This window comes from Vipera ursinii, assembly GCF_947247035.1.
Source record: "Vipera ursinii genome assembly, chromosome: 2".
Lineage (NCBI taxonomy): Eukaryota > Metazoa > Chordata > Lepidosauria > Squamata > Viperidae > Vipera > Vipera ursinii.
This window is the reverse complement of record NC_139513.1, coordinates 68,116,459-68,141,881: the sequence shown is the minus strand read 5'-3', so window position 1 is coordinate 68,141,881 and position 25,423 is coordinate 68,116,459. Positions and strand designations below refer to the sequence as shown.

Below are 25,423 nucleotides of genomic sequence, written 5' to 3'. Positions count from 1 at the left end.
TCTAGCATTTTGAATACTAAATTTTGTTATGAATTGAGATAAAGAAAACTTTGGTCATTTAAAACTTGGAAGTATAAATATTAAAAGTTAAATTTGAATATTGATGGGAAATTAAAAATTGGGGAAAACAAATAGTAGATTGATTGTCTATAAAGATTGAATGTAAAAGTAAGATATGTATAAGCTAAAAATTATTGATAAATGTAATAAACATGTTTTTACTTAGTTGATATAATAAGAACTGTATTAGCTTAAATATGAGACAGTAGATATTAAGGAAAAAAGAGGAAATAGTTGATGTTGAAATAGGAGAAATTTTGGTCATTAAATTTAAGACATTTGGAAATTAGTTGAAAATAAGCATGTTATACTGTATTATTTACTAGATGGAAGATCGTGGGAAATAGAATATACTCAATCAGATGTGTATCTTGAATATTAGACTTTGTTATGAATTGTGATAAAGGAAACTTTGGTTACCTAAAACTTGGAAATTATAAATATCAAATGTTAAATTTAAATATTGATGGGAAACATTGGGAAAAACTAACAACAGGACATTGATTGTTTATAAAGACTGAATGTTAAAGTAACGAGGATATGTATAAGCTAAAACTTTTTTGATAAATGAAACAATGCTATTTTTACTTAATTGATATAATAAGAACTGTATTAGTTCAAATATGGGACAGTAGATATTAAGGGAAAAAGAGAGGAAATATTTGATGTAGTAGCTTGAGATTTGTACTAAAGATTTTTGTATGTTATTGAATTTTTGATTAACCCAGCCACGTTGCTTTTTAAATACTTAAATGTAAAATTAGAAAATTAATAAAATATTACAAAAAACATTAAAAGCCTGGCACCAAATTTAACCTTCCACATGCAGACTATTGTTAAATCCTCTTGTCCGCTTCACCCTACATCAGCACTTTGGGTAAGATAGGCCACTGACCTAGATATCGGCTTAAGCCAGGTTTTAAGCGCTTTCCTAGAGGCCTGCCGAACACCAAGGGGAAGGGTGTTCCACAGGACTTTGGTGCCAGGTTTTTAATGTTTATGGTTTAATAGATATATGTATTATTGTATGAATGATATTGTTTTAATTATGGATTGGGGAGCTGCTCTGAGTTCGATATAAAATAAGAGAGCTATATAAATGCTTTAAATAAAACAAGCAAAAAAAGACTGGTTCTGATGCTGGAAAAAGTAATTTCATATACATGTAGACCCAAGTGCATTTTTTCACTGTAATCATTGTTGAAGGTGCCAAAAAAGTTAGTGTGTCCTCTGCCCCCTCCCCCTTGTGTTCTCCTTTTTAATCATTCATGGCAGTCATCAAACACATTTTTCTTACTTCAGGGCTATAATCCTATAAATGCCTGCTGAAGAAAACTTGAAGTCCTAGTGGACATATTTTTTCTTCCAATAAAATGCATATAATTGTATTGTTAATTCCCAAATGGAGAAAACAGAGATCACGACTGCCAGAGATGATTTGAATTGCCAAAGATTACAGAGCTTGAAATAGATGTCTTACCTGACTCAGGGACTGAATAAGTCTGATGCTGTACAGAATGGTTGAGCTAACACAAAATGCTAATCCAAGAACAAGGAAGCCATTTTATGGTTTAAAGCAAAATGTAAATTGTTTCACAGTTTCCAGAAGAACATTAAGAGACTAGGGTGACTGATATGGATACAGTGAATAACAATACAGTGAAATAAATATAAAAAAATCAAAATGGCCTCTTAAGTTCTGTGAGAAACACAAAAGATAGCTTTAATATATAGGATAATTCATGAAATGTGAGCATGATTTGCAGAAAGAAAGGATTAGGAGCCTTCAGACGATTTCTGTGAATTGCCTGCTGTGGTCTTCTTGAGTGGGATAATGCAAATACTATTCCTGGCCTCTTTAATCCTCCACCAACGACCCAACCTGAAACACAACCCAGAAAAAAAATAAAGTATCTGCTTATGAAACAGCTGCCCCCCTTGAATAGGAAGTCTACAAAATGGCTGAAGGAAACATTTCACCATTCATATATGCCAGTAGTTATTCTGTAAAATGTACATTTCAGAAAAAAAATTAAAAAAAATTATAATAGGACAAACCATAAGACACTGACAAGGCTGAACTTAAAAGTATTAATAAAAAGGACAGTTCTTTCTTTCATGTGGTTTCACAGCAGGGTTTTATATCTCAACCCAAAAATCTGGAAAAGGCAGTCAATTTCACACCTCTTACTGTTTTCTAGTCTGAATGAAAGCTCAGTTTTGTTTTGATCCTTGCAACAAAAAACCCAGCTTTGCCTACAATTTGGTATTAATGCATGGGAGAGCTACTCTTATGATTAGCTAAGTCAGAGTACTTAAGCAAAGGATGTGGTCTCTGTGCCCTGCCCAACGGTCTCCCTGTTAAGGTGAATACTTAAATCCCTATTTGGGAGTTTATCAACATTTCCTACATTATCACCTGCCAATGGCACTTCCAGAAATAATTTCTACTAAAAGATTTTTTAGGCGACCCCAAATCTCTATCCTGTGCCTATGTTCTCAGGAAAGCTTGGGGTAACAGATTAGGATACTTTTTAACACAGTACATTCAGCTTTAAATCTGGAAGAGAATATGTGTAGGCTATTTGCCAATTTGAATAGAATCCATGTTTACATACCTGTGTTCCTGCCCAACTCCAGCAACTAGGAAGTTTCCAGAATTGGCAAATTTCAAGCCATTAACAAAACCAATCTGAAAAAGAAACAATTTTTTAAAAATCTGGTAATTGTTTTTCCTTCTTGGGAAACTGGTTAAATGTTATTCTTTAAGTCTTCGACCTCTATTTGGATAACAGCAGAAAGAGATTTTCACTTTGCAACCATAACTATATGGATCCCAGTTCTGAGTTGTTGGAAATTTGAAAAAGGGGTCCATATGAAATAGGAGATAAGGATGAATGAACTTTTCATTTGGTTACAGTAATGAAGCCCTCCTGCTCCATCCCATTCTCCAGATGCTGGGAAGCTCTTTCCTAGATCAAGACCACACTTGTTGCAACAACCTGCCAATCAACCGATGGCACTTATAGGCAACAGTCACTAAAGGGCTGCAGGTGATTTGCAGACACCTATTTCCTGTATCAGGTTAGGTGTTCTTGACTGCCCAAAAGGAAGCTTTGGGGTCTAACTGTTGGGCTATGCTGCACTATGGATTAGCTTCCATGAGGTACTGAGGAAGAAATCAGATATATATATACAAAACTAATCATTAAAGTAGATTCCTGTAACGTTCCAAACATTTCATCTACACTGTGTAATCTTGAGGATGAGGAAGATCCATGGAACAGTTAAACCTGTGACAGAAGGAGAACAGGCTGAGAGAAAAGTGTAACTAAAGCTGTCAAGGTAAGGCCTGCATGGAGTGCCCAGGTTCACTACACCTGCAACAATTCCACAGTATTATTTCCTTTTGCTCCACCTGTTTCTTAAATTAGTTTAATATGAATCTAAAAATGGAAAAGTTTAAATTGGAAGTTAAGCCCACTGCTCAAAGCAGCTTCCTCACCAAAGGAATCTCAAAGAGGCGCTCCAACTTCCGAAATCCTTCTCCACACTTCCACAACTTCACACTGGCACTGTGGGAACCTGCCAAAAGCAGAACATATGTTTTTAAAATGTCAATGTTCAGTCTGAAGGCTTTAAAAACTCTAGTTCATTGAGGTTTTCCTAATTTTTTCAAGGGGGGCTCTTGAAGAACCTAGAACTAGAGATTAATGGATAAACCTCAATCTAACTTTTATCCTTCCTAATTTATTATTATAACTATTGCCATTATTTTCTTACCCTGATGAACATTAAAATAAACATGAGAAACTTTAGTACATACAGTATACCATATACAAATAAACAGCATGCAATTCTAAAAAGTACAGCAGCTACCTATTATTCTAGCTAAAAAGTAAGTAGTCTGGTGCCTTTTAGCCATAATAGAATTACATGCTATTTATTTGTACTAGGAACACAAAGCTAATCTACACCACCAAGATTTCATTTCAGATCATCACTCTAGCCATGGACCACACTTCTACGAAGTGAGTATGACCCAGGCCAAACCCGTATTTTTAATGCATTTATTTATTTAATTTTATTACCTCCCATGCATTTAATCATTTTCTCTTTCTGACAGTTTAAGAATTTTAAGTCAGCAGTAAATTTTGGAGGCAATCTTGTGGCTATTCCCATGGCTGTGAGAACTGCAAGACTATCTAGTTCTCAGTCTGTGCTTCCGTGATATGTTTAATAAGAATAACCTACTGATCCAAGTTTATAAATCCAAGCATTTATCTAAAATCATTATTATCCTCTGACATCAAGACCAAGACATCAGAGCCCTGGTGGTGCAGAGTGCAGTACTGCAAGCAAACTCTGCCCATAGCATGGAGTTTGATCCTGACAGACTCAAAGTGGACTCAACCTTCCATCCTTCTGAGGTCGGTAAAACAAGGACCCAGATTGTTGGGGGTAATTCTCTAACACTGTAAACTGCCCAGGGAGTGCGGTAAAGTACTATGGAGTATTATATAAGTCTATTGTTATCAGAACTCCGAAACTAATAGAATTCAAAGCAAAGATTTGGGATATCAGAATGCCTCTAACCAGAGACACATCCTGACACCAGAAAACCTGAAACAGCAAAGTTAGAGCAATGAACATCTCTGAATATTATTTACAAGTATCTTGGAATGTTGATTAATTGCTATGAATCAGATTATTTTTAAAAATATGGTGGCAGGACAATCATGTATATGTCTACTTAGAAGTAAGCTCCACCATAAATAACAGGGTACACTTCAAAGTACTTATACATATGATTTTGCCTAGAACTGTATAAAGGATTTTAAGTTGAAATACTGCACTGTTTTTTTACTAATATCAGGAAAAAGAGCATCATCTAGTTTCCTAGCCCCAAAGGCAACAGAAAAAGGAAGACAAATATCTCATGGCACCTGTAGCTACGAGGTCACTGTTCAGCAAAGCAGCCACCGAAGATATCCAAAATGGCTGTTCCAGGCCCGGTGTGCCATGACAACCGTGGGCTTGCTTCACTACTGTTAGCGGTTTCTTTTTGGAGAGACCCCAGAGGGCAACTGACCTTAGAAACAAAATCACAATCATTGCAATATCACGTGGGGATCAGTTGATTTTACTTTCACCGAGTTACAGTTTCAAAGTATACTCACCCATCATCTGCACCAGATACGATGTGCTCTTCATTGATGAGCTGGATGCAGTCAATTGAACCCCTAATGGGAAAAAGAAAAATGTACTTACAACTAATTAATCAGCAATGCAAATAATCCATGTTACTAGTAATCAATTTATACTGCACACTTCAGGGCATTTTTTTTATAATGAAAGACACCGAACTTTTTAATGGTGTTGTAAAAAGGTGAAAAATGCAAGATATTTCAAGCATTCCCTCGATAGAGAGATCTTCCTATTACAGAGATCAGGCATTCAAGTACCATCCATTCAGCCTAGAAAAATCATCTTCAACCAGGATATCTGCCAGCATCCAGTAACTTGTTCTGTGTCCTCCAGAGCCCTCCACAACTATATTGCAAAATCTTATACTCCTAACTTTTAGCAAAAACCAACCAATAAACAAGCCCCAAATATTGGGCATGACTGTGCATAGTTTAAAAATGATTCAGAAGAGATTCTTCAGCACTCTTTAAAAGAGTCACACTTCTAAATTCTCATTTTTGAAACATACACAGCCCTGGAAAAGTTTTAAAAAGTGAATTTCTCACTTGCCTGTCCCTATTTCATGAGATACTTTTTTGTGTGTGCCGAGAAATATAAAGATTATCTTTCGCCATACTAAAAGTGATTCACATTCGTATAACAGGTGAAAAATCACATGAATTGGAGAAACTGTGGTTCTCTTTGTTGGGAAAAGTTCAACTAAAAAAAATGCTTTCCTGACTATGCCATTTTCTCTTCTAGTTCTAGTACTTCGCTTCATCTTACTTCATATCAGATCTCACATCATTCTTAAAATTCCCTCAATCTTCTCGAATTAATTGGATAGAGATACAAGATAACGGCAAAGTATAATAAAGTATAGATTCACCCAGTTCCAGGAGAGGATTAAAAAGAATGCAAGAATTTCTTTAAAAGACCTAAAGATAATTTGATAAAGTGAATGAGAACTACAGCTGAGCACAGCCTAATTTCAAAGAGTCATTCATCAATGCATTTAGATTTGATAATAATAGAGTCAACACAATGTGGTCACTTATTATTCCTCTGTTATATGCTGCATATAGATTTCCCTTTCAGAAACAAGACACTTTGTAAAAGAAGCCTGAAGAGACAGGGATTCTCACACTTACTGATGTCCATAAAATACAAGTTGGGATTCCTCAGGGATTTTCCAGATTCTGACAGTGCCATCTCTCCCTCCTGATGTGACACAGCACTCCCGGCTCAGACTATCCAGGCCTGTGATCACATCTTGATGACCAAACCTTGGGAGAAAAGAGGATGAGGATTCAATTATGGCCTATGTTTGAGAATCCACTATTTCATATTTTTTTATTCTTTTTTTATTAGTTTTCCAATATTACAATAGTATCTTTAAAAAGCAACGTGGTGTCTGGGTTACAATAATTCCATTTCAGACAAATACATATTATTACAAATCTCCAAACTGTTGTAACCAATATTTCCTCTCTCTTGTTTCCTTTAATACAGTGTTTCCCAACCTTAGGAACTTGAAGATGCGTGGACTTCAACTCCCAGAATGCTGGCTGGGGAATTCTGGGAGTTGAAGTCCACGCATCTTCAAGTTCCTAAGGTTGGGAAACGCTGCTTTAATACAAGTTATCTCTTATCTAAATTAACATACTTCTCATTGCTATCCATCAGTCATTTAATAGTTTTCTTATATTTGTCAATACTTTAGTATATTTTATATTTTAACATATTTTATATTTTAACATTCCATCTTTAAAACATCAAACACCTTATATATTTTTCCAGCTTTAATTTTACATTGATATTAAAATTAAACGTTTAAAAATTTCTCATCTTCATATTGCTAAATAACCTCCTTTCCCTTTACACAATTTTCTCCGATACCTAGTAATGTAAATACACTTCTTATTTATCTCATTTCCATATCAATGTTAGTAGTACAATATTAAAATGGTAGTCATTAGGATACCAGTTGCAAGGAGGAGAAAGAGGAGGACAATATAATATTCTTATTTCTCCTTTATAGTTTCCACATATTAAAAATTAACCAAAATTTCTTCCGTTTCAACATTTAATACATCCTTTCATGTCACTACATCCAAGTATATTAGTTACATTCTATCATTAACATATATATACATCTTAATCTATGTCATTTTAAAAGCTCAATATTTCAATGTTAGTATTCATACCTGTGTTTTATTTTTTTTAATTAATCAGCATTTTTATCTACTCATCAAAACAATCCCTCATAATCCAAGTACAATCTTGTCTATTTTGGTATTATCTCTTTCAGGCCTCTTAAGAACGTCCATATTTCTTCAATCTTATTCTTGCTTTCTTCCTTTGCCATGTCATTTTTCGCTTCTTTGCCTCAGGGTCATCAAAGCATTCTTGTTATATCATATTGAAGTAGCCCTCCAGTCTCCATTTCTGAAGAATTGAGGAGTCTGTTAACAGCACCAAATCTTCTCATTATTTTCACCTCTTGATATAATTGTTCTGGACTGAATAAATTTTTTTTCCATCTGTTTCCCATTATGATCTTCAAAAGTCTGTATTTGTTGAATATTTAATTCTTCTGCCAATGTATTTGATTGTTCAATATCTTCTGTTAAGTTCTTTCCCGATAAAATATTAGTTGTAGTCACAATCTGAGTTTGTTTCTTCAAGATGCTTTCTAATTCTTTTCCAAAAGCTCTTATTTCATTGCCAGCTGTAGAAAGGAACTGATAAGTCTGGTAAGACATTTCCCACATAGCATAATTTGTTTTTGAAACTCTTCCATGTTGAAGTTTCATATCTGGTGTTCAAGGTTAATCTTATCTTGTTTTTCTTAAATATTTTCTTGATATTTTTTTTAAAGAGAAAGTCAGATTGCAATTTTAGGTTTAGCCACTGGGTGTTCCCCAAGTACTTTGAAAGTTCTTTTCTTTTAGTCCGTTTCTTTTTTCAACGTTTTTTTTAAAAAACACCCCTGAGCTTACTCACCGCTTATTTGAAGGGAGGGTTGAATTCCCCCCTCCCTCTCCACAGGGGGGAAGGTACTTAGCAGCTTATTTAGGTGAAAAGAAGATTAAGGTATAAGAGAGGAATCTTACCCCCGTCTCTTCCACGCTGCTTTAATGTTGCCTGATGGTAAGTTTGACTTCGGCTGTCTGCAGCCTAGTAACTGGCCAGTTTTTCGTCCACTGGTATGAAGGGAATGCAGGCACTAACGGGGGGGTTGCAGCTCCCCCGCATTTCTGCAAAAGCCCCTTCTATCTGGTCGCCCCTCCAAGGCGACTCTTCGGCCCTTTTAGGACCCCCCCAGCAATGCGAAAACTGGATGTGGAAGACAAGAGCCGTCCTCCAGACATCCATGTCGGCTGGCTTGGCAAACCGGAAGTCCCGAGAATCCAGTATTTCAGTTGGGTATATTGCAAGTTACTGTCTAGGTGCTAACATATTCGCCAAATCCTGGCCCTCTGAATGGCCACGTGACTAAAAGGGGAATGGAGTTTGTTTTTTTTAAAAGCTTTGTAACAAGAACATATAAGCTCCCTCATTTATCATTGCTTCATACCAATGAGGACCTATAGTTCATCCTGTCAAGATGAACTTGGGCATCTTTCTCCAAGGTGATCACCTCAAGTTCCAATGGGACAGCAACTCCTTGAATTCCCAGCCAAAAATCCCATTGTTTAGAGCAATGTTTTTCAGCAACATTAAATTGTGTGGACTTCAACTCCAACGATTCGTTTAGCCAGCACACTGGCTAGCAGAATTCTGGGAGTTGAAATCCATGTATCTTAAAAGTTGTTAAAATTGAGAAACGCTGGGCTAGAGCTCCTGAAATCTGGAAGGCCTCAATTCGGGGAAATCTAGTCTGGAGTAATGCTACTACCATGTTGGGGGGAAAAGCGAGTTGATAAAGAGTTCCTCTGTAAAAAGGAATTGCCATATCAATGTATTAATGATACTTTCATTCTGCCTGTCATCTCTGATCTTCATAGAACGTAGTTTGCACAGATCAGAAACATATCACTAGTCCATATCACTAATTCTGCATATATGCCAAAAAATGTTCCTTACAAGGTTTCAACATATGCATTCTCTGCCACGTTCCACACTTTGACTGAGCGGTCATGAGAGGCGCTGTACAACTGGTGCGTTCCCTTGCGGAAAGAAAGGCCCTGAAAGGGAAAAAGCACGAAGAGAGGAAGACAAGGGATGAGATGGGCACAAAGGCAGGCAGAATCAATCTTGGATTTTTCTACCTCATCCAATCTAATTGTCCCAGAGGGAAATGTGGATTTTTCTATTAGAGAGTGAACAACCCATACAAAGTACAGGTGGAATAACTTGTTTATTGAAACAAGAAAAGAAATATTTTCGTTACCGTACCCACTGTTCTTTAAGCAAAGGTTTTCATGTTTGTATGAGGGGGAAGGTGAAGAGGAGAGGGATGAAATTTTTGCATCGATTCCCCATGTTTAAAAAAAAATATTTTATTTTGCTTTTCTATGATACAATTTACAAAAAAAACATATTAGTTAAAAAAATCTATGCAGCAAAACGATTCAAATTATTTTGGCTGATGGAAGATTGAAGATTGAGGAGTGGAAATTGTTTCTACAACCTCTAGTGGTTGTGGTCTCTTACCGATACGGTATCACGATGGCCTGTGAACTTATAGAGGTGTTTGCAGGTTGCAGCTTCCCAGATCATGATGAGTTTGTTCCTGTCACCTGTGGCCTAGAAACAACACAAAAAGACCCTGCTTAATTCTCTCCTCTTCTATCACATTACACACACATTCTGTTTAGTAATAATGGGTCTACTGTTACAGAAACTCAGCTGTCACAGCCTTCAGGACAAACTTATTTTAATGCCTTAATATTTTCCTTACACTAGCATGACTCAAACATCTCATTCTTTAACTGCCTTTTGGTGTTGAGAAAAGGAGTCCAGCTGAAATGAACAACAGAACTGCCTGAATCAAAATGGGAGATTGTCTGTCAATATGAATAGAGGTGCCTATTATAACCATTGATTAGATTCAGGGAAATTTCCTCAAGATACACAGGTTCTACAGCACTGTACAGGCTGAATGTATAACCCAGGGGTAGACAACCTCGGCTCTTTTATGACTCATGGACTTCAATTCCCAAATTCCTGAGTCATACCCCTGGTATAACCCATATCAACAGTTAGTTGATATAGGAGGATCTACTGAACACAGTTTAAAGAACTACGAAGAAGAATCTCTCTACTGTACTAAAAGAACACCATCACACCACAGAGGAGAAAACAAACTTCAAAACTTTCTGCCAACACTGCTAGAATTGTGTGGAATTGATTTCTCTTTCTCGGCATAGCAGAAGATTCTTCTTACCAGGAATTTGCCATCCGACGAGACAGCCATTGAAATGATATGTGCAGTATGTCCAACGTGACTGCCCTCTGCCCCCTTTTTTCCTCCATGTATCACATGGAGCTTCTTTCCACTCTCAACATCCCCTGCAGCATAAAGATGCTCAAGTCAGGTTTCAAATGTTAGAATTATTTTTTGACACTTTAAAGTAAGCTAGAAAATCAAAAATTATTTTAGTAAAATCCATAATTTGAGAAAAATTTATCTTCCACCATGTGTCAATTGTCTCAAAGACATGAATAAGTGACTCAGGAACTGCACTTCATTCACTTGAACCGCAAATATACTAAAGTACGGAAAAGGACTCAGATATGTTAAGTATGATGTTAGTCAGATCCTGCTCACTCTCCAGACCCAAATTAATTTATGAATAATTATTTCTGCCAATTCCATATTCCCAGTAACTTTTGCTGAACTTTGCTGCTCACCACACCAAGATCTACTAAAGAATTAAAATTTACAAAAGTGATCCAAGTGAAGGCCAAGCTAATTTTTTCATACAGGCCAGCCTAACGTCGATATCTCATAAACACGCTGGCTTGATGCACTGCTCTGCAATCTACATCCAGAGAGATAATTCAATTTTCAGGCATTTCCAGAAGACCGGGACCTTTAGAGACAAACTTAAATTTCTAAAGGGTAGCTGTAAAGCCTATCTCAGCCACCCCTCCCCCCACCCCTCCCCCCAATTATTACTTCCATTATTATTACTAGGGAAATGACACATCCCTCTGTCCTCTGCTTGAAAGTTAATGTTTTATTCTATAGAGTGTTTATTTATGCCAGGTTAGAATGCAGCTTTCTACTACCTCTCTCCCTGGCGATTATTAAATGTTTGCTACAATCACACATTTCTATACAGTAATTAAAATTGGAAGATTGATTACAAGAATAAGTCAAAAATATCAAAATAGCATGATAATACATCAATGGAAAGAAGCATGTTAGGAATAATGCACCCATAAAAATATATACTGATTCCAATACTTGGCCCATCAGTATTTGGAGTTGGTTCTCCATTACTCCAATACTGATTTATTCAGTCCAGGCAATGTAAATTTGATCCTTTGAAACTCCAATCTTTATAGAAGAAAGTCATGTTTATAGGTTTATAAAAATATAAATGTATTAAGTTTAGAATACTTTTTCATGCCTCTTCTTTCTTGTAGTTTATCTTCTTTTGCAGAAAATAAAACTTACATTTGATGATCGAACAGTCTTTGGATGCAGAGAAAATATATTTGTCATCTGGTGAAATCACCAGGCAGGTGATGGGCAACTGGTGACCTCGTAGTATCTTGATGTCAGATATGTCTGGAGGCAGCAACTATTCAGAGAATACCAATTACATCAGCATTCCAAACCAAAGTTACAAGTAAAAAAAATAGCAGTTTATCAACTTGCCCAGTGCTGAGATACCACTGAGGTTTATGACACAGTGTTAACTGGAATTTGATTGCCTAGTTTTCAACAACTGTGCTTCACCACAGAAGTAGTCTATTTAATTGGTCTACCCCAGATGGCTAACAGATCCTGTCAGCTTTCTGATGGAGCTAGGGGTTACTTCTAAAGCATTGGTGCACAGTTCAACTAAGGCCTTAAGCACAACGTCAGTCTTGAATTAGACCGCTTTTGGCAGCCTCTCTCTGTTTATGAGTCCCTGGGAGCCCTCTCATTTTTCAGAGGCCTCTGGAAGATAAAATGGTAGAAGGGATGCCTGGAGTGCTGCTGGAGAAGAACAGAGAGAATTTAGCCAACATGTCTAAGTCTCTAGGACCATTATGTCTGGCTGGGAGACACTTTTGAGCTGTTTTCAGGGAGGTTGAACACTTTGAACATTGTGGATTATAACCTTGCCTGACAGTTTTTGGATGCCTGAAACAAAGGATCACTATAAAATATTGCTTTTGGGACTGGGACTGTATTCTGGAATCTATTGGATTATAAACGCTACATATAAAGACCAGAAAGTAGGGGAAACTTTGTTCTACTCTTACTGAGACTGGTGATATTAAGAGGATCTCCAGGAACGATGCCTGAAGAAAAAACAAACACCTTTCAGAAGGAAATATACTCTACACTACAACTAATTTACCAAACAATTGTTGCATACAAAGAGGACATAAAAAGAAACCATAACGAGACTAAAAATAATTTAGATAATATAAATGAGCAAATCTCCAAATTAAATCTACAACTAGAAAGTTTGCAGACAGCGACTGTAAAGTATTAACAAATAATCCAGAGATCAGAAGATGAAGCAGAGGAAATGGACCTAGAGACAGAAGAGATGAAAGAAGGGAAATATAAACTACCATACACAAATAAAATACTGCAAGACCTACCCATAACAATGAAAATGCAAAAGACCCTTTACCCTGTAAGATGTACCTGATGACAAGGAAGATGATTTTGGAGAATAGAACATAGAGCTGTCAGGGGAAATGTTACAATTTGGGAGACAAAAGATGAGGGGAGAAACTGAGGAAGAAGCAAGGTGGGAATTGCTTAAGGAACATAAATTGGTGGAACTTTCCCCCCAAAATACCTTACCTAAATTGTCTTTCTCATGTCAAGCAACTTTCATAAAAATAGAAAGAAAATTCCTGGGTGATTTAATTGTCTTGGCTTAAAAAGCTACTTGGCAAAGAAAGAGAGAGTTAGATTTAAAAAAATAGAAGATTTGACCTGTTAAAGGGGGCATCATATGTTTAAATACTTGTTTGAATATGACTAAAAGAACAGATGACTCTTAGATATACGGTAATTAGACTTTTATAATGAAAGATATGATTTAGAATTAAAATAGCATTTTTATATGGGAAATATGAAAAATATGAAATATGAAAATAAGAGAATAAATTTTTTAGCTATATAAATGGAATTAATATTGAGAAAATCATAACTGATAAGATACTACTTCAGACAGGAAGGCAGTTCAGAGTGGTGAGAATGGCTGAAAAGATCATTGGTAGTTCCCTCCCTTCCATCTAGGACACAGCACATAAGTGATGCTTGAGCAGGGTCCACAAGATTGTATGGGACACTACACATCCTCTTCACAACCTGTTTTCCTTGTTACCTTCTGGTTGGAGGCTCTATGGTATCCAAAGCAGAACATCCAGATTCAGTCACAGCTTTGTTCCATACAGTATTACCCTTGCGAATTCTAAAGCTTCTTTCTTCCAAGATGGACAGTGATTAATATTTATATGTTACTTATATGTATGGCTGTAGGTCTATACATGTTGTATACAGTATGTTTTAAATGTGTGTTATGTTTGTGTACACTTGAGAGCAAGCAACTAAATTTCATTTTTAATGTGTACCATTGTGCCCACAGGAAAAAATGACAAAGATTATCTAATCTAAAAATCTACTTTAAATATTGATGGGAAATTAAGAGCATGAAAAACAGGATATTGATTTATGAACTGATATTCTTATTTGTACAATATTAGTAAAATATGATGAAGATGTTTATACCTACTTTGTATACATCAATAGTACCATAGTACCAAGAATTGTAATTGTGTAATGAGGGAAAATGGAACAAATATGAGGAAGAAAGGAGGATCAGGGAAAAAATACTAGATTGTACAGTACTAAATAGATTTATATTGAAGAAGTTAATGTTAAATATGTGAACCCAGACAACATGTTGTTTATTAAGCTCTAAGGATTGTAATTCTTAAAAAGTAATAAAACTTTTAAAAAACAGAAAAGAGAATTACTCAGAAATTGCAATTGATCCAAAATATGCTGGTAGTTTTGGGCACACTATTTTGGACACAACATGCCACTGTTTTGAGAGCTGCTGATACAGTTCTACAAGGAATTATTGAGTCTGTCATTTGGACTTCTATAACTGTCTGGTTTGGCACTGCAACCAAACAAGTCAGACACAGACTTCAATAGATAGAACTGCAGAAAAACAATCACTACCAGCCTGCCTTCCATGTACAAGGCAGAAAGAAGGCTGTGAAAATATCTATAGACCCCACACATCCTGGACATAAACTGTTTCAACTTCTTCCCTCAACAAGATGTATAGGACATTGCTTTGCTACTTGTATCTTACAATTTACCGTATATACTTGAGTATAAGCCGAATTTTTCAGCCCACTTTTTTGGGCTGAAAACTCCACTTCGGCTTATACTCCAGTCAACAAAAAAAAAGAACTGTCCCTTCGTTCGGAACAGGCTGCTGAGAGAAGGGAGGGCTGGGCTCCGCACGGGCCGCGGGTCCGGTGTTCGCCCGCCGAACAGCTGATGGGCGCGGGCGTGGCCGGGCTGTCTCCGGAGCCGGCGGGTTCCACCGGCTGGGCTTCCCACGGCTGCCTCAGCAGTTGGCGCGGCCGCGGGTCCGGCGTTTGCCCGCCAAACAGCTGATGGGCGCGGGCGTGGCCGGGCTGTCCCCAGAGCCGGGCGCCTTCCACCGGCGTTCGGCGTTCGCCCGCCGAACAGCTGATGGGCGCGGGCGTGGCCGGGCTGTCTCCAGAGCCGGGCGGGTTACACCGGCTGGGCTTCCCACGGCTGCCTCAGCAGTTGGCCCGGCCGCCGGCGTTTGCCCGCCAAACAGCGGCATGGCCGGGCTGTCTCCGGAGCCAGGCGGGTTCCACCGGCGTTGTTCGCCCGCCGAACAGCTGACGGGCGCGGGCGTGGCCGGGCTGTCCCCAGAGCCGGGCGGGATCCACCGGCGTTGGGCGTTCGTCCGCCAAACAGCTGATGGGCGCGGGCGTGGCCGGGCTGTCTCCGGAGCCGGGCAGGATCCACCGGCGTTGTTTGCCCGCCAAACAGCTGACGGGCGTGGGCGTGGCCGGGCTGTCCCCAGAGCCGGGTGGGATCCACCGGCGTTGGGCGTTCGCCCGCCAAACAGCTGATGGGCGCGGGCGTGGCCGGGCTGTCTCCGGAGCCGGGCGGGTTCCACCGGCTGGGCTCCCCATGGCTGCCTCAGCAGTTGGCGCGGCCGCGGGTCCAGCGTTCGCCCGCCGAACAGCTGACGGGCGCGGGCGTGGCCGGGCTGTCCCCAGAGCCGGGCGGGATCCACCGGCATTGGGTGTTCGCCCGCCGAACAGCTGACGGGCGCGGGCGTGGCTGGGCTGTCCCCGGAGCTGGGCGGGATCCACCGGCATTGGGTGTTCGCCCGCCGAACAGCTGATGGGCGCGGGCGTGGCCGGGCTGTCCCCAGAGCCGGCCGGGTTCCACCGGCTGGGCTCCCCACGGCTGCCTCAGCAGTTGGTGCGCCCGCGGGTCCGGCTTCGCCCGCCGAACAGCTGATGGGCGCGGGCGTGGCCGGGCTGTCCCCAGAGCCGGGCGCCTTCCACCGGCGTTCGGCGTTCGCCCGCCGAACAGCTGATGGGCGCGGGCGTGGCCGGGCTGTCCCCAGAGGTAAACTTCGTGACCCACCCAGCCCATGCATAAAACAGAAATGAAAAGTCTTAAAAAAGTTTTGCGCGGTTAAATAAACAGCATTTGCATATTGTTTCTCCACGGAGCACCGACAAAATTCGCTCGAATTAAGGAACGTGGGGAGCTAAAGAATCGGGCTATAGGGAATGTCTGGCATGACGGGCAACCCTGGGAAACATGAGGACTGTAGTGCAGTGGCGTAGCGTGGGGGGTGCAGGGGGGGGCCGGCCGCACCGGGCGCAACATCTGGGGTGGCGACCGGCGGGCTAGGGCAAGGCTGCTCGCGAGCGAGGGGTATCTGTGCCTGCGCCGACACAGAAACGCTTCTCTCTCCGGGTGGGGGAAGGCTCGGCGGCTCCCTGGGTCTATATACGCCTCTGAATGCGCACGCCGCCTCGCGCTCCCGCAAACGAGAAAGAAAGAACGGCAGCGTCTGTGAGCCTCGCCAGCGGCGGCGTTCCTCGGTGTGGGCGTGCCTGCGTCTTTGGGTGTGAGGCTTTCGGAGAGGCTGCCTTTGGCTCCTGGTACTTGCAGCCGGTTTAAAAGAAATGAATTCTCGCCCGCTTTCACAGACTTGTTCTTTTACACCGGCTGCAAGTACCAGGAGCCAAAGGCAGCCTCTCCGAAAGCCTCACACCCAAAGATGCAGGCATGCCCACACCGAGGAACGCCGCCGCTGCCGTTCTTTCTTTCTCGTTCGCGGGAGCGTGAGGCGGCGTGCGCATACAGAGGGAGCCGCCGAGCCTTCCCCCACCCGGAGAGAGAAGCGTTTCTGTGTCAGCGCAGGCACAGATACCCCTCGCTCGCGAGCAGCCTTGCCCTAGCCCGCCGGTCGCGCCCCCCCGATGTTGCGAGCCTCGCCAGCGGCGGCGTTCCTCGGTGTGGGCGTGCCTGCGTCTTTGGGTGTGAGGCTTTCGGAGAGGCTGCCTTTGGCTCCTGGTACTTGCAGCTGGTGTAAAAGAACAAGTCAGGGAAAACGGGCGAGAATTCATTTCTTTTAAACCGGCTGCAAGTACCAGGAGCCAAAGGCAGCCTCTCCGAAAGCCTCACACCCAAAGATGCAGGCACGCCCACACCGAGGAACGCCGCCGCTGCCGTTCTTTCTTTCTCGTTCGCGGGAGCGTGAGGCGACGTGCGCATACAGAGGGAGCCGCCGAGCCTTCCCCCACCCGGAGAGAGAAGCGTTTCTGTGTCGGCGCAGGCACAGATACCCCTCGCTCGCGAGCAGCCTTGCCCTAGCCCGCCGGTCGCGCCCCCCCGATGTTGCGAGCCTCGCCAGCGGCGGCGTTCCTCGGTGTGGGCGTGCCTGCGTCTTTGGGTGTGAGGCTTTCGGAGAGGCTGCCTTTGGCTCCTGGTACTTGCAGCTGGTGTAAAAGAACAAGTCAGGGAAAACGGGCGAGAATTCATTTCTTTTAAACCGGCTGCAAGTACCAGGAGCCAAAGGCAGCCTCTCCAAAAGCCTCACACCCAAAGACGCAGGCACGCCCACACCGAGGAACGCCGCCGCTGGCGAGGCTCGCAGACGCTGCCGTTCTTTCTTTCTCGTTTGCGGGAGCGCGAGGCGGCGTGCGCATACAGAGGCGTATATAGACCCAGGGAGCCGCCGAGCCTTCCCCCACCCGGAGAGAGAAGCGTTTCTGTGTCGGCGCAGGCACAGATACCCCTCGCTCGCGAGCAGCCTTGCCCTAGCCCGCCGGTCGCGCCCCCCCCCAGATGTTGCGAGCCTCGCCAGCGGCGGCGCTCCTCGGTGTGGGCGTGCCTGCATCTTTGGGTGTGAGGCTTTCGGAGAGGCTGCCTTTGGCTCCTGGTACTTGCAGCCGGTGTAAAAGAACAAGTCTGTGAAAGCGGGCGAGAATTCATTTCTTTTAAACCGGCTGCAAGTACCAGGAGCCAAAGGCAGCCTCTCCGAAAGCCTCACATCCAAAGACGCAGGCACGCCCACACCGAGGAACGCCGCCGCTGGCGAGGCTCGCAGACGCTGCCGTTCTTTCTTTCTCGTTTGCGGGAGCGCGAGGCGGCGTGCGCATACAGAGGCGTATATAGACCCAGGGAGCCGCCGAACCTTCCCCCACCCGGAGAGAGAAGCGTTTCTGTGTCGGCGCAGGCACAGATACCCCTCGCTCGCGAGCAGCCTTGCCCTAGCCCGCCGGTCGCGCCCCCCCCAGATGTTGCGCCCGGTGTGGCCGCCCCCCCCTGCACCCCCCACGCTACGCCACTGCACTACAGTCCTCGTGTTTCCCAGGGTTGCCCGTCATGCCAGACATTCCCTATAGCCCGATTCTTTAGCTCCCCACGTTCCTTAATTCGAGCGAATTTTGTCGGTGCTCCGTGGAGAAACAATATGCAAATGCTGTTTATTTAACCGCGCAAAACTTTTTTAAGACTTTTCATTTCTGTTTTATGCATGGGCTGGGTGGGTCACGAAGTTTACCTCTGGGGACAGCCCGGCCACGCCCGCGCCCATCAGCTGTTCGGCGGGCGAACGCCGAACGCCGGTGGAAGGCGCCCGGCTCTGGGGACAGCCCGGCCACGCCCACGCCCATCAGCTGTTCGGCGGGCGAACGCCCAATGTCGGTGGATCCCGCCCAGCTCCGGGGACAGCCCAGCCACGCCCGCGCCCGTCAGCTGTTCGGCGGGCGAACACCCAATGCCGGTGTATCCTGCCCGGCTCCGGGGACAGCCCGGCCACGCCCGCGCCCGTCAGCTGTTCGGCGGGCGAACGCCAGACCCGCGGCCGCGCCAAATGATGAGGCAGCCGTGGGGAGCCCAGCCGGTGGAACCCGCCCGGCTCCGGAGACAGCCCGGCCACGCCCGCGCCCATCAGCTGTTCGGCGGGCGAACGCCGGACCCGCGGCCGCGCCAAATGATGAGGCAGCCGTGGGGAGCTCACCCGGTGGAACCTGCCCAGCTCCGGAGACAGCCCGGCCACGCCCGCGCCCATCAGCTGTTCGGCGGGCGAACGCCCAATGTCGGTGGATCCCGCCCAGCTCCGGGGACAGCCCAGCCATGCCCGCGCCCGTCAGCTGTTCGGCGGGTGAACACCCAATGCCGGTGGATCCTGCCCGGCTCCGGGGACAGCCCGGTCACGCCCGCGCCTGTCAGCTGTTCAGCGGGCGAACGCCGGACCCGCGGCCGCGCCAAATGATGAGGCAGCCGTGGGGAGCCCAGCCGGTGGAACCCGCCCAGCTCCGGAGACAGCCCGGCCACGCCCGCGCCCATCAGCTGTTCGGCGGGCCAACGCCGGTGGAACCCGCCTGGCTCTGGGGACAGTCCGGCCACGCCCGCGCCCATCAGCTGGTCGGCGGGCGAACGCCGGACCCGCGGCTGCACCCACGGTCGGGGGTGAACGGGGGGGGCCATGAACGGCCACAGAGCACACGTGCCGGCAGGGATGGCTGGGAGAAGGCTGGAGACGGCTGCCGGTGGTTGCGCAGCTCCATCAGCTGAGAGGCGGAATGAAACAGCCGCCGGCGGAGTCAACGAGCAGCTCGTTGTGGAACAGAATATAGATATGTTGCTAAGAAGGGGCCAAGCTTATACTTATACTTCGGCTTATACTCGAGTCAATAACTTTTTCCAGTTTTTTGGGGTAAAATTAGGGGTCTCGGCTTATACTCGAGTCGGCTTATACTCAAGTATATACGGTTTATTGTTTTACTCAGTATCCTAGTATGATTCACACAGTCTATAATTCTATAATTAATTCTATAATTCTATAATATTCTATTCCATTCCATTCCAGGAAATTATGGAGGCAATTCAAGATGTTGATTATCACCTAAAGGCCTTCATGGCAGATAGCCAGATTATCTGTAGAACCTCTCTTTTGTTATTTCACTCTGCCCCACCAGATCCAACAGGGTGAGCATCTTTGTCACTTGTATTATTATTATTATTATTTTTTAATCCCATTTATATCCCGCCCTTCTCCGAAGACTCAGGGCGGCTTACAATCTGTGCTCCCCTATGGTGGCCCCAGTTTTGTGCAATGGAATAACCTTCAAGATCTAGATCAGGGCTTTTACCTTGCCAGGCATTCAAGACGTGGCAGGCACTGAAGATTTGCCATGGCACTGAAGACTCAGTGATTCTCCCAGGGAATTAAATGAGCTCATCTTTAAAAAATAATTACTACATAAGGATATGAATGGCCTCAGACACAATATTAGGGGGGTTGCTTTTGTTTGTGGCTTTTAATTAAACGTTAGCTGCCTGGAGCTAGGCATAAGAATGTTTTAAATATAATAATTTTGTCCGTAGGGCAAGAACATATAAAAACCAGCAAAATCCTGCAACAATCTGAAATAATAAAAGGCCTATAGTTCGAGGAAGAGTAATAGGTGCTTTGAAAGTCTGCACAATTGTGGGGGGAGAAAAAAGATTCTACTTACACTGCTGGCAATTTGTCGCTGCAATTTTCCTTTCTGTTCAAGCTATGGGGGACAAATAAAATAAAATTAGATTGACTCTTGCTTCCTACTTCACAAAATACACAAATTAGGAAACAGTATACAGATCACATTCTTATACCCACCTATAGCTAAATATTAAATTGGGTTAATTTCCTTTTTTTTAAAATGACCTTAAATTCTTCTATATGGACTTGCAAGGGTGGTCGCAATCTCCTTTCAGTTTTGACAAAAGATTCAGCGACTAAATGGCGATTTCTGAGATACTTGCGTTTAAGAACTTCAACTCCTACTTCTACCAAACTGACACTGAGAGTATCAGACTCATTACTACTTTATTGGCTTATGACTGAAAGGAAGCAAGGCAGGAAATGGTTTCCAAGGATTAGATGGGAAAAGCCCATGAAAAAGTCACTTCACCAAAATTACTCAGCTTTTTTCAGCCTGAATTTTCTGGTGCTCTCTGCCTCCTCTAGGAGGAGCCATGAAGTGCCAGAGCAGCACAGTCAGAGCTTGATTGGCTGGGTCAGACCATGTGATGTGGAAGCCGATGGTGGAGACACATAAACATGGAGGCCATCTTTCACGAGAGGGTGACTGAGCCTTTTGCCTTCCCTTACAGAAGGTGAGGTTAAAAAGAGGCGAAGCGAGAGGAAAGAAAGGCGGCTGGCATGGAAGCTTGTCCAACAGCGAAACTTTGCTGTTTCGGTTCCTTGGGTAGTTCAAAGGCTGGGATGTCTATGAAAATGTCTTTTTAGTCTTTTATACTTTATATTCAAACTGCAGAGCAGAAGAATAAGAATAAAGCCAATGTTGTGATTTGGAGATTATTAATAATATATATTAATTATGTATTGGTCAGATGTAAAGGTAGACCTACAGTATGAGATTTAATCAGCTCTATTTATTAAACTGGGTTTAACTTAAAGGTAAATTAAAAGTAATCTGTTTACTGAGAAAGTTTCAACTTCGTTTCAAGTCAATATCCATCTTAAACTCCAAATGTAAATTTTTCCACTTTGTTTTGACAACTTCTTAAAAATAATTCAATTTTTTACAAGCAACCAAATTTTGTTTTATTGGGCCAATTTCATTCCACATAGAAAGCTGACATTTCCACTCATTAAACTAAATGAGAATGCCAGTGGTAAATGTCCCAAAAGATGAATAAAATGCCTTCTTGTAATTTAAAGCCACACAGTGCATGGTAACATTAATAGTATTACCTTACCTTGAACAAAATCCTAGTCTTTTAGATACACTAAAAATTGGAGGGTTTTTTTTTCAATTACAAAGTTAAATCTTATAGGGTAAGCAAGGCAGGTTGTATGACGTGTGTGAGTTCCGGCACTTTTTTTTTTTTTACAAAAACAGCATTGGGTAGAGGCACCAATTTCTTCCCAGTCTACTACCTCATGTCCTACTCACCACATCTTCCTTTAATCGGCCAGCAACCAGATCTTTCTCAAAAGCCTCTTGTTCAGCCTTTTCTTCTTCTGCCAGAGGGAAAAATCAGACATAGCTTTGTTTACTTAACCAAAAAATCTAATATGAAATAAATTTCAAATCCTGAAGATCCGTCAGTAAAATGAACGACCAGAACCAATAGTTACCCAGTAGGATGAGGGTTTTTCACAAAAAAAATATTTTGGTATCTCTAGTAAGTTAAATCATCTTCTAAAACAGTTGAGAAATTGGTTTAAAAAACACGTATTAAATTTCCCAGTTCATAAATTTAAGGAAACTATATGCCTTCTTTACACAAAGGAATAGATTTTTTTAAAAATCTCCACACTTCTCAAGATAAATTCCCAGCCATCTTTGCTGAGACTGAACTTTTCAAATAGTTGAAAAGTTAAATAAGCAAATAAAAGTTCGTAACAGGCTAAGTAGCTAATATAATTAATGTACTATTAATTATACATAGGGAAAAAACAGACTTAATTTAACCCTGGCAAAACTGAGTGGTTTCAGATCTTGGGACTACAAGGATCTGGGAATTTACCATCTTTAATTCTGGATGGGTGACACCGTCCCAGACAAACTCAGTGTACCATCTGGAAGTCCTTTTGTACGCACAACTCCTGCTCAAATGAGCAAGTGGCAATCATAGATAGGTTGGCTTTTATGCAATTTCATGTTGTGTGCCAATTGTACCTATTTCTGGACCAGAAGGCCCAATGCTCATGCCCTAATAACAGACTTGGACAGGATCTTGGAGCTCTTCTAGTACAACCCCCTGCTCAAGCAGGAGACCCTGTAGCATTTCAGACAAGTTGCTGTCCAGTCTCTTCTTATAGACCTCCAGTGATGGAGCACCCTCAACTTCCCAAGGCAAGCTGTTCCACTGGTTAATTGTCCTCAGTGTTAGGAAATTTCTCCTTAGTTCTAGGTTGATTCTCCCCTTAGTTAGTTCCCATCATTTCTTGTCTTGCCTTCTGGTGCCTTGGAAAATAGGTTGACCTCCTATTCTTTGTGGCAGCCCCTCAAATATTGGAACACTGATATCATGTCACCCACTAGTCCTTCTTTTCACTAGACTTGCTATACCCAATTCCCGCAAACGTTCTCTACACTGAATTTCATTTTGTTGGATAGGGCCCAGTGATCATGTCTCTCAAGATCCATCTGGATCTTGAGCAACTTGATCACTAGGCCCTATCCAACAAAATCTGGATCTTGAGCCTATTATCTTGGCTATCCTTGCCAGCTTAGTGTCGTTTGCAAACTTGATGAGTTCTCCTTCTATTCTTTCATTTAAATCATTTACCTTTAATGCAGTCTATAAGGATGTGCCCTTGAACAGCATCTGGAAGCTTCAACGGTATAAAATGCAGAGGCATCAGCAGCTATGTACACATCTACAGCAGTGCAAGTTACACTTCTGCTCCAGAAACTGCATTAGCTACCAGTTTGTGTCAAGGTGCAGATGGGGGCTTACAAAGTCCTACAAGGCATGGGGCTGGGGTATTTGAGGGACCACCCCAACCCAATCATACCTATCCATCCCATCATATGGTGGGTCCAAAGTCATGTGATGGGGCCAGGAGGAGAGTCTTTTCTGCTGAAGTGCCCATCTTTTTGAACATCCTCTCCTCAGAGGTAAGATTAGCCATGATCAATCTGGCCTTTTGAAGATATGGCTTTGCCACCTGGCCTGGGGATCTGGTGACATTTGTGGAGAACTTGCTAATAGGTTGCACATTTAAGAAAATAAATAATGATCTCCTGCCAATTACATTTTAATAATCTTACTGTTTTTAATGATATTGTTTTTGGAGTTATTTTTGTTGAATTTTTTTATTGTTTTAACTTTATAAGCTGCCCAAAGTCATCATAGGCTATATAAATTTAACAGATAAATAGGTACATAGATAGACTGGTTTCATTTCATATACCAAGAATTTTAATCTGATTGTTTAACAATCCAATTAAATCAAATCTAGCTTCTCCTCACCTTGTTGGCGAAGCTGCTCCAAATATAGTTTCGCTAATCTCAGTTTCTTCTCTTGCGGCGTCTCTTCAATTTCTTCTGCTGCTTCATTTTTATTTTCTGGGCTACAGATGGAAAAGAAACAATTTACACAGAAATACTTTATATCACCTCAACAATTATTCATCAACAATTATCCATCAATTACTGTCCAATTCCCTCAAAGAAAATACTTCAGTACTTTGTCCCAATCCCTAATGCAAATTTGTGATACCTTATTCAATGGGATCCCTAAAGTACAGACTTTTGGAGTCATTAGATGCCACAAAGAACTATACTTCAGGAATCCACCACTTGTTATATTATCATGAGGTCACATAGAGCGTTTCTCTCATTATCAGCTTCATGCAATGATCTCCGTAGGAAATTCCTTTGAAAATTCTTAATATTTATGACATGATCTTCCTAATTAGAGAAAAAAAATACCAAGGCAGTTTGGCATATTCTTACACATCTGGTTCAGAATCACTAGAGATCTCTTCATTCAACTTGGAGCCAGCTTTCTGCCAAGCTCTTTCTTCGCCAGCAGGGACCTGGGAAGTAAAAAACTTATTTTAGATCAAACCTAATTAAATAAATCTGATTAAATAATGCCTTCACTCAGTTATTGAAAAGCTGGACAAGCAGGAACAAACAGGCTCAAATGTGTCCATTCTAATTAATACAATCCTCCTTAGCAAAGCATTGATCATAGGTAGCAGAAGTTGATGCCTTTGCTAATCATGCTACATATTTTTATGCATCATTTATTTTCACCGCTCATCGCATACAGCAACCAACTCAACTTCAAATTTGTCCAAATTACTTCCTAATTCAACCCTATTTTCATCCTAGCCTTTTTTTTTCCAAATCAACACACATGCACTACACCAGGGGTCTTCAAACTCGGCCCTTTTATGACTCATGGACTTCAGCTCCCAGAATTCCTCAGCCAGCGTACCTGGCTGAGGAATTCTGGGAGCTGAAGTCCATGAGTCATAAAAAGGCCGAGTTTGAAGACCCCTGCACTACACTTTCTGACATTCGTTCTTTAGAAGCAGAATTAGTATTTTCTTCTCCTGAAACCCTGCTACAACTCTTGTTGCTTTCACTACTTTCCTTCTCTTCCGTGACCGCTTCGCTCCTTCTCTTTCATTCGTTCGCCTGGCTGCCTTCCCTCCCATTTCCCTGCACCGACCTTTCGTCTCTTGCGCCCAGCCGCCGCGGCCGAAGCAGAAGCGCCGCGCTGCCTTTGCTGCCTTTTTTTCGAACCGGGGGCCGCCATGCTACTTCAGCTACTCCGGCAAATACTTCCTACACGTGGCTCCCTGAGCCAACCTCCGGCGCTTTCCCATTGGACAAAAGCCCTTCCGGCCTTCCCCATTGGCTGGTATATTTCCGAGAAGGCCTTCTACCTCTTCCCTCTCGTTGGTTCAAAGGAATAGAGCTTGT

General features: G+C 42.6%; 1 protein-coding gene across 2 annotated transcripts; it reads right to left on the bottom strand.

Moving 5' to 3' along the window:
- Positions 1–1,757: 1,757 nt before the first annotated feature.
- RRP9 (ribosomal RNA processing 9, U3 small nucleolar RNA binding protein) lies at positions 1,758–25,302 on the bottom strand. 2 transcript variants are annotated; one of them, XM_083352108.1, is made up of 15 exons: positions 25,170–25,302; positions 24,443–24,525; positions 23,957–24,057; positions 21,928–21,995; positions 20,482–20,523; positions 11,879–12,005; positions 10,640–10,764; positions 9,907–9,999; positions 9,337–9,437; positions 6,399–6,533; positions 5,241–5,303; positions 5,007–5,152; positions 3,566–3,645; positions 2,679–2,752; positions 1,758–1,942 (listed from the first exon to the last, which is right to left on the bottom strand). In XM_083352108.1, exons 1-15 carry the CDS (start codon positions 25,254–25,256, stop codon positions 1,837–1,839), a joined length of 1,431 nt encoding a protein of 476 aa, XP_083208234.1. In that variant the 5' UTR covers positions 25,257–25,302; the 3' UTR covers positions 1,758–1,836. The 2 variants fall into 2 exon arrangements, 1 of the variants encoding a protein (XP_083208234.1); XR_014491149.1 differs by having other exon boundaries at positions 1,896–1,942; positions 5,007–5,147.
- Positions 25,303–25,423: the final 121 nt, after the last annotated feature.